Genomic DNA, 9,254 nt, shown 5'->3' with positions numbered 1-9,254 from the left:
AGGGCTTAAGCCATCACCTGTCACTTCACTACATTAGGATAGCAATAATCATAAACATGAATAATAACTAGGATGACCATAACCCAAAAGATAGGCAGCAATTAGTGTTAGGACAGGTATGGAAAAATATGGAACCCTCATACACTGCTAGGAATACTAAAATGGTAAAAATATATATATATATACTATAAATTTTGGCATTCCTCAAAACATCAAACTGGGAATTAGGATGTGATTTAGCAAGCGTATATCTCAAACACATCTCCATGAGAAACGAAAAGAATGTTCGCATTAAACCATGTTCCCTGTGTCCACAGCAGCATTATTCATGATGTCCAAACAGCAGGAACCACTCAAGGGACCGACAACTGATGGAGGGTAAGCAAACCATAGCCACACACGCATCAAAAGGAAGTGCTGACGCGCATTAGAGAACAGCCAAACCTTGAGAACACAGCCGCAAAAGACAACACACCATCAGGGAATAAAATACCCACAGCAGACAAAGGTCGCAGAAACAGAAAGCAGCTGAGCAACCAGGACTGAGAGCTGGGGTGAGGAGGAGGGAGGAGGGAGAGACCGACACAACAGCTTGCTTTGTCCAGCAAAGTAAGTAACTTTAATGAACTGGGAAAGGTTCAAGCTATGGAAATCCATGAACTTACAGGAAAAGCAAACATGCACTTCACTTCACGTAAGGCGACTCTGAATTCCTTCCTTGAAAACTCGCATTTAAAGCTCAAGAATTAAGCCTTTGTTCTGTCTTCACGGCAATGGCGACTCTGACGAAGTTTTAATCTTATTGCACGTGACACCATTTTAGCTAAGTAAGTAAATCTTCTTAGTTTTGCGATGTATCCTATAAGGGAGGAAAGTTAAGATATCTGTAAGCTACCTTAAGGCATTTCTGTGTAAACATATATAAGTTAATATATATAATAAAAATCAAAAATACGTGGTTTTTTTCTGCTCGTTCTATTGCTTAATGGATAAGTGACACTGCACCAAACTTGCCAATTTTGTGAAAACTGGAGGAAACTGGGAAAAGGTGACCCCCACATAACTAGCATCTAGAAAGCTTGTGTGGAAACACGGGGGCCAGGGAGTGGTTTCCTGCAGCTGCAAGGGACGCTGTGAGTAGCAGACCCCTCGCAGGGGAATCTAGCCTCCTGATATACCCCAGGTGACATCTCTCATTTTGGTACAAAGGAGATGAAGCTGGAGAAGACACGGCTTGCTTAACTCACGTATGAGGACGGCTCGACGGGCCCGCCTGCTCAGGGCTCCCTGTGGCCGCGTGGACCATGGCTCCTTCCCTTGCTCCAGCCGGGAGATCAGAGCTGGTGTGGAGATGGGTGACGGTGCTTGCAAGGAAGAGAACAGAGCACAGTGAGGAGCCGAGTCAGCAGGCTCGCAGCATGCAGCCTGTGGCAGCAAGGACACCCAGGGCAGGGCAGGAAGGTAGCTCCCGTAACTCAAGGGCGTCCTGGGAGGAAGCCCTAGAAAGCTCCAGAGCAGCCTCAGCCACGCCAGGCCTCTTTGTAGTTAGAGGGCAACAATTTGTCTTCTGTTCTTGGCTAGAGCACGAAACATTTCCATGTGAGAAATAGGCTCAGAGTGTCCAGGAGGAAGTGTCAGACAGAGAGCAAAGGGCCGGGGTCTGTCAGAATGAGTTTAGCGGTTTAAGGCCCGACTGAGGGTACCAAGGTGTAGTGTGAACCCTGCTGTACCTAAGGCATGTAGGAAAGGAGAGGTTCTTTAATGATGGAAACAGCAGGGCGCTCTGGGGTGACAGACCCCAGGGCTTCCCATACCCGGCAAGCTGTGACACGGCCACTGGGAGCAAGTTCATACTGACAAGAGCCCGTGGACCTGGGGGCCTGGGAAGCAATGAGCAGCTTACCTAGGGAAGCCACCATCCCGTAGTTCTCCAACATCACTTCCTTGTACAAGGCTCTCTGAGCAGGTGTCAGGCTGACCCATTCCTTCTTAGTGAAGTACACGGCCACATCCTCAAAAGTCACCGATTCCTGGAACGACAAAATGTTCCCACTTTTCAGGAGCTCAGGTCTTTGGTGGTAGTCAAAAGTACCAGCGAGCGGCCTGGGAAGAGCACCTACAATGGTATGTATTCAGTACTGGGTCATTCACGGCCTCCTGGTTTCTGTACGGGGTCAGAGGATGGGGGGAGCGTTCGACTCGGGGGGCCATATAAAGTTCACACAATGCTTTGGTCTAGTCCTGTCAAGACAACCGCAGGCGGGACTCAGAGTTCAATAAATCTAGAGCAGGCTAATTTTTAAGTTGATCATTTTGAACGGTTTCTAAACACTGTTATAAACACCCAAATGGCCTGTAGCTGAAAAATGATTCCCCACCCCTCAGAGGGGGCAGGAGGCAGAATTAAAGGCAGCCAGCCAGCGTTCAGCATACTTTCCCAGCTGGAACCAAGCACATCTCTGCTGCGTGCTTCCAAACACGCAGACATGGAAGTCACTGGGCCTGAGCAGGAATGCACAGCGAGAAGGGACTGCGCTCTCCGCCGTCGCCACAGTGCTAAGACAAATGTTCCAGTGGGCGATGTGGATCACGGCACTGCCATTTCCCAACTCTCAGGCAAAGCTGTCATATGACTTCCACCCACCACTAGCCTGCCTCCACGCATAGAGAAGCATAGAAAAATACTGCTAACGTAGGAAGTTAATGCATAGACCACTGTGTCACCTTAGACTCATAATGAGCTCAAAAAGGCAGCCATGGAACATGTGCAAGCCCTGGAGTAGCAGCCTGGCTCTGTATTTCAGAGAGCTCTAGGGTTAAGTGGTCTTAACCCAGGGTGGGTAACAAAGGGACTCCATGAGCCAGGTGCCAAAGTCCATACTGTCCATTATCTTTTTGATATATTTTTAAATACCTTGGAGGAAAATCCTCTATATTCTATTATGTTGCAAAATTATTTTACTTCCCCACAACAATAAGTACCATGGGCTGTGGTTCAAAGATAAGACAATATGGCTGGGCCCAATGCAGTAGCCTAGCAGCTAAAATCCTTGCTTTGCAACACCCAGGATCCCATATGGACGCCGGTTCATGTCCCAGCTGCTCCAATTCCCATTCAACTCCCTGTTTATGGAAAGGCAGTCAAGGACAGACCTTCATGGGAGACCTGGAAGAAACTCCTGACTCCTGGCTTTGGATCAGCTCAACTCCAGCCATTGCTGTCACTTGGGGAGTGAATCATTGGACAGAAGATCTTCTCTGTCTCTCATCCTCTCTGTATATCTGACTTTCCAATAAAAATAAATAATAATAATAAATATATATTTTAAAAGACAATATGGATAATAGAAATAAAAAGGGTTTTTAAAAACAGGTAGGGCCCAGCGCCGTGGCCTAGTGACTAAAGTCCTCACCTTGCATGCACCGGTATCCCATATGGGCACCAATAATAATTCCAGCTGCTCTGCTTCCCATCCCGCTCCCTGCCAGTGGCCCTGGGAAAAAGGTCCAGGACCCTGCACCCACATGGGAGACCCGGAAGAAGCTCCTGGCTTCAGATCGGCTCAGCTTTGGCCATTACGGCCGCTTAGGGAGTGAACCAGCAGATGGAAGATCTTTCTCTCCGTATCTCCTTCTTTCTGTATATGTCTTTCCAATTAAAAAAATAAAATAAAATAAAAACTAAATATAAAAACAGGTGCAGACATATAAGGGCACCAATTTATGAAAACATAATCAGTGCAATTCAGTAAAGAAGAGATTTCTCAATAAACAGTCTCAAGTCACTTGGATATCCGTCGGGGGTGGGAAGCCCTGTCCCTAAATCTAGGATCAGTCACAGAAGCAGCAAGAAAACTGAAGCAGTACACCTTCTAGAAGAAAACAATACATCTTCACGACCTTTGAGTGAGAAACATGTCATACACGAAACAGACTACACACTGCACTTCAGGAGAACTTTAAGAAATCTTTTTGTTTATCAAAGGACACCATTAAGAGAGTGAAAAATTGGGCTCTCTGTCTCTCTGTAAATCTGCCTTTCAAATAAAAACAAATAAATCTAAAAAAAAAAAAAAACCAGAAAAGAGAAATCTGACAAAGGACTTATATCCATAATAAAGAATTAACTGCTCAGCTTGGGGGTAGGGGACGTGAACAGTAAGAAACAGGTAGAACAGTGGAACAAAAACTTCCCATAAGAAGGCTTCCACGTGGCAACAAAAACATGCAGTGTTGCTCAGCGTCACTGCTTACTGGAGAAGAGACATTTTTAAAGCCCTGAGGAGATCCCATCAACAAATAACAAGTGTTGGTTTGGACGTGGCGCAACTGCAAGTTGCAGGCCGAAGTCTTAAAAACTGCAGCCACCATTCTGGAAAATTGCCAGGCATCGTTTACTAGAACCAAGCGTACACTCCGTGGTCTGGCAATTTCCCTCCTCGAGATCCAGCTAACTGAAATGAGTCACTAAATTCTTACAGTAGTGAAAAACTAGAAAAACCAAAAAAAGTCCATCTTCAGGAAAATGAACAAGGAAGAGCGGTATAATCATATATGGAAAACCATTCAGCAATAAAACAGAACCGCTGCTGCGTACGGCCGCATCAGTGAAGTCCACAGGCACAAAGTTGAAAGACGGCAGTTATGAGGAGGGTGAATGACTGTGCTTTAATGAACGAAGTTTAAGAACAAAACCAGCCTATGCGGGCAGAGCTTCAGCAGATGGGTTGGTTCTGTCACAGTGGGGAGGGACCTTCTGGGGCACTAACAGTGTTCCACGTCTTGACGGGAGTGTTGATCAGATACTTCTAGAACGTGAGCCATACAGTTAGGCTTGTGTCCTATGTAAGGTGAACCTCAAGGACAGGTTCATATATGCATTTATAAAAGTGTGTTTCACGTTTCTATAGAGGCATGCAGTATGTTTTTGGAAAATTCAGAGAAAAATGCATATTTTGAAAGATCAATGCATGAATTTTTGAGAAGTTTTTTTTTGTACTCAAATAAACTTATCCTTTAATTCTGTTTTTTTTTTTAATATTTAAGTATCCTTATGTGGACCTTACATGTACACATTTACAAACACATGAACACAGATACACAGGTGCAGACATACATGTCTGCGTGTGCACAAAAGCAAAGACCACTTCTCTCACCTGGGATCCCACCGGCAAGGACACCGCTGTCATGGTCAGACCTGTTTTATTTCTGTCTTGGAGAAAAGTCTCCGGGGCTGGAAGAAAGAACAAAGAAACATTAATGACGACCAGTCCACTGGCCCTAACTCCTGCAGGTGACTTCCACAGCGTGCTGTTTCGACGACATGAACCGCGGGAACACTGCTTGCGTTCAGTAGTGAGTCTGTTCTCACAGAGGTGAAGTAGTAGGCAAACATGGGAGGGCAGAGAGAAGGATCATCCCAAGAATGTGTGATCAGATGCTCGAGTGAGAAAGCTCTAAGCTCAAAAACCTAGGGAAAATACAAAAAAAAAGGATTAAAAAAGAAAACTAGACATCTATCAAATGCCATAAGAGCTCAACATCTGTTTGTTTTATTTTGTTTTCTTCCTGTGTTACATAAATTTAGGACAGTACAGTTTCTCTGAATGAATGTCAAAATAGTTTACTGGAATTATCTGCACTTCTCCCCCAGTAGCACTTTCCTCCAAACACACAGGAAGAGTATAAGATAAGCATGAATCTTTATAAAAGTGTCGGACATGGTGTAAGAAGCAAAACACTGTCAACTGCATCACATGTCCCAAATATTCCAAATATTTATAGCTTAGGGAAGCAAAGCAATTCGTCTCTCAACTAGTTCCAACTCCTATTCTGGATCATTTAGTTCATCATATTGAAGTAAACCTCTTCCATTCCAAAGAACCACCAACAATTCTGCATTAAAGTTTACCTGAAACACAGTTGCCATCAGATCAAAGACATTCAACAACCAAAACCAAACATCCAAAAGTGCATGTAGACACAGACTGCAAAACCAACTTTCATTTGAACTATTATTTGTAGTCCATCCTGAGTGACAGGGAACTACAGAAACGACAGACAAGCAGATGTACTGCAGTAACCAATATAGCGCCCCTTCCTCCACTGACCCTTCTCAGGAATTCTGGAAAGCTTCCCTATCCAGGAAGACAAGGGAAGTCACAGCTATCAGAGAAAGTGCTTGCCAGGACAGGCTGGGAAGCTCATCTGGGGCATTTCAGGGATGCCAGCAAGGAGGGTCAGCAGTTAGAAGTGCAAACAGAACTGACCATGAACTCAGAGACGCCGGCATCGGTGAAGCATCCAAGACGGTTGTGCACAAACCTGCTGTAAAAGCCACAGACAAGGTAGCTTCAGGCAGATCATACTGCAAGACCGGAAGGCCACTGCCAACTCCCTGAAATCCAGCAGACCCTCGAGTCCTGCTTGGCAACTCTTCCCAAGTTCCACCAGCTCTCACCTGGTCCCACTCTGAGGTCAGAGTGGCCCAAACTGGCCTGGTGCATGACTTTGAGAAGCAGTGTAAGGTCTGGAAGGGTCCTGTGCCTGAGAATCACTGCAGGGTCCCCACAGACGCTGAGGGAAAAAGCGGATGAGAAAAGTTGGGCTGAACCTGTGTCTTTCTCCAAGGCCATGACAGAGCAGCATGAGAAGTGGCTGGAGAAGGTAAAAAAACCATTCCCTTGGACAAGATGGTCAACGAAGACTTGACATCTTCTCCAAAACCAAATGAGACAGGATGTATCCCTATGGGCCTCACCAGTCAGTTGAATTTACAAAACTGAGTCTGGGAGCAAGCTCTCTAGCTCTTATGTTCCAAACGCTGGATATTAAACATAAAATGTACACAGTTTAAGAAGCGTAAATATAACTTGAAGAAAAAAAAACACAAGGGAAGTCTACACAAATAATGTTATGAAATCAGTGGGTGGCATCTGTCCAGGCGTAGCAAATGCAGCAATCCGTATAAAAAGATACGCCCTTCAGTTATGTGTTTGAATTGTCTAACATCATGTCATCCTATCTGTACTAATGCCCCTCACCATGGGTTCTTAAGACTTTTTTTTTTTTTACTTGAAAGCCAGGATTATATAGAGAGAAGAGACATATCTTCCACCCACTGGTTTACTACTCAAATGGCCACAATAGCCAGAGCTGAGCCAGTCAGAAGCTGGGAGTCAGGAGCTTCTTCCAGACGTTCCATGTGGGTGCAGGGACTCAAGGCCCCGGGACAACCTCTGCTGCTTTCTAAGGCCGTAAGCAGGGAGAACTGGATCAGAAGATCAACCGGGATGAAAACTGGGGCCCATATGGGATGTCGGCACTGCAAACGGAGGATGAGCCTATAAGCTACCATGCGGGCCCCACAGCGGACTCTTAATAGGACTCACATATTGCAAGAACATAAGCCCAAAGAACTGGTGTGCACAGCCAAGAATCTGATAAGCAAATCATCTGACAATGGAAGAACAATAGGGGGTATGCTATAAAACATTTTCTCCTCTTTTCCTAAGGGGAAAATCTTTTTTTTTTTTAAGATTTTGTTTTTATTGGAAAGGCGGATATACAGAGAGGAGAGACAGAGAGGAAGATCTTCCGTCCGATGATTCACTCCCAAAGTGAACACAACGGTTGATGCTATGCCAATCCGAAGCCAGGAGCCTCTTCCAGGTCTGCCATGTGGGTGCAGGGTCCCAAAGCTTTGAGCCGTCCTTGACTGCTTTCCCGGGCCACAGGCAGGGAGCTGGATGGGAAGTGGAGCTGCCGGGATTAGAACCGGTGCCCATATGGGATCCCAGGTGTGCAAGGCGAGGACCTTAACCACTGCGCCATCGCGCTGGGTCCCCTAAAGGGAAAATCTTACAGCATTAAGGCATACATGAAAGCCAGGGTGGGCAACAAGTCACTAACAGGGGCCAAGTGCTTCAGTTGACTGTGAGCCTGGACAGCTACCTCAATGGAGTAAAAAGAAAGCAGATGGGGTATCAGGAAAGATGTGAAATGGTCAAGAATTTTTTTTTTTAAGAAGTTTATTGGAAGGACAGAGAGAGAGAGATGTGCCCATAATGGCCAGGAAAACACTGGGCTTGGAGCCAGGAACTCAATCCAAGTCTACCCACGTGGGTTGGCTGCAATCCAGCTACTTGGGCCATCATCACTGCCTATGGCCACTGAGCTCAAAGCAGAAAGCTAGAATTGGGTGCCAAGCCAGGAAAGGAACCCAGGGACTCTGACAAAGCCCACAGGATCCGGATCGCTAAGCGGGCTACACACTGCCGCCCAGGAAGGCATTCCGTGCCTCCAGTACACACGTAGGAAACTGCCCAACCCTGAGCAGGTGCTGGGTGAGAAGGGTATGAGATGTCATGAGGTTTTAGCTTGAGCAATCCTAAGAGCCACAGAGCTCTTCCCTCCCCCATCTGTGAACGAAGTAGGTGGCATCCTGGGGTGCCGATCGGCGGGGGCGGGGGGCAGTATTAGCCAATCTTTGGCTGCCCTAGGACGGTACTGACCTCCCAGACTGGGGCACACAGCACACCCCATGAGGTGAATTAAGCCATCCCAGCCCGATTTCCTGGGATCACTTGATCAACAAGAGATAGGGAAATGGGGTGTCCACAAGCCAAGGGAAGGCTCCAGGACAAACCACCAGGGCACTAGGGCGACCAGAGGGCGTGTCGTGTTGGCAGTGTATCCCGGAGCGTGGCCAGTTCCAGAGTTTTGAGGGCCTCGGGGTCAACCCTTGAATCTTGGGTCCACACCCCATGCTGTCCTGGGTACAGGGAAAAGAGGGGGGGCAGGAGCCAGCCGCGGCGTCCCGGACATATTAACGTCCCCCCTCCTCGACAACGACGATGCCACCAGGCCGATTGTGGGGTTCAGATGAGGACTCCAAGGAACTGTGCCCACCTCCCTTGGGTTCCTATCCCGTCCTTCTGCCCAAGCCTCACCAGCTCTCACCGGGGCTGTCTGCGGCCTCTGCGGTTTGTCAACAGTCGCGAAGCACTGCGCTTCGTTCCTCACCAACCAAACCCCTCGCGTTCACTATGGCCGCCCGGCAGTTCGTCACTCACGGACAGACCAACCCACTCCTGCCCCTCCCAGAACGTTCTCGAGGCTCCCAGAGGAGCCCGCCTCTTGGTGAGGGGGCCCGCCTTCCAGTTCTCGCGAGACAAGCCCCAGGGGACAGGGTAGGCAAGGGGGCCTGGCACATGGGTGCCTCGCGGAGCCTCGTGCAGAGTTGAGCTGCCAAG

At 47.4% G+C, this 9,254-nt stretch overlaps 1 protein-coding gene across 3 annotated transcripts in view; it reads right to left on the bottom strand.

Annotated features, from left to right (window-relative positions):
* Positions 1-596: 596 nt before the first annotated feature.
* The window catches only part of KRBOX1 (KRAB box domain containing 1), a 63,322-nt gene continuing 54,664 nt past the window's right edge, over positions 597-9,254 (bottom strand). The window contains exons 1-5 of one of the 3 annotated variants that reach the window (XM_040994312.1): positions 8,962-9,135; positions 5,157-5,233; positions 1,904-2,030; positions 1,248-1,364; positions 597-859 (exon numbers count right to left, since the gene is read on the bottom strand). In XM_040994312.1, the coding sequence (XP_040850246.1) occupies positions 747-859; positions 1,248-1,364; positions 1,904-2,030; positions 5,157-5,189 (390 nt within the window). In that variant the 5' untranslated portion in view covers positions 5,190-5,233; positions 8,962-9,135 and the 3' untranslated portion in view covers positions 597-746. Of the gene's footprint in view, positions 860-1,247; positions 1,365-1,903; positions 2,031-5,156; positions 5,234-8,951; positions 9,136-9,254 lie in introns of those variants that run through there. The other 2 variants (XM_040994311.1, XM_040994313.1) reach the window with 2 other exon arrangements.

The sequence above is a fragment of the Ochotona curzoniae genome, unplaced genomic scaffold (assembly GCF_017591425.1).
Source record: "Ochotona curzoniae isolate NIBS_2020 unplaced genomic scaffold, NIBS_Ocur_1.0 contig_908, whole genome shotgun sequence".
NCBI classification, from domain to species: Eukaryota; Metazoa; Chordata; class Mammalia; order Lagomorpha; family Ochotonidae; genus Ochotona; species Ochotona curzoniae.
This window is presented reverse-complemented; position numbering and strand designations above follow the sequence as displayed.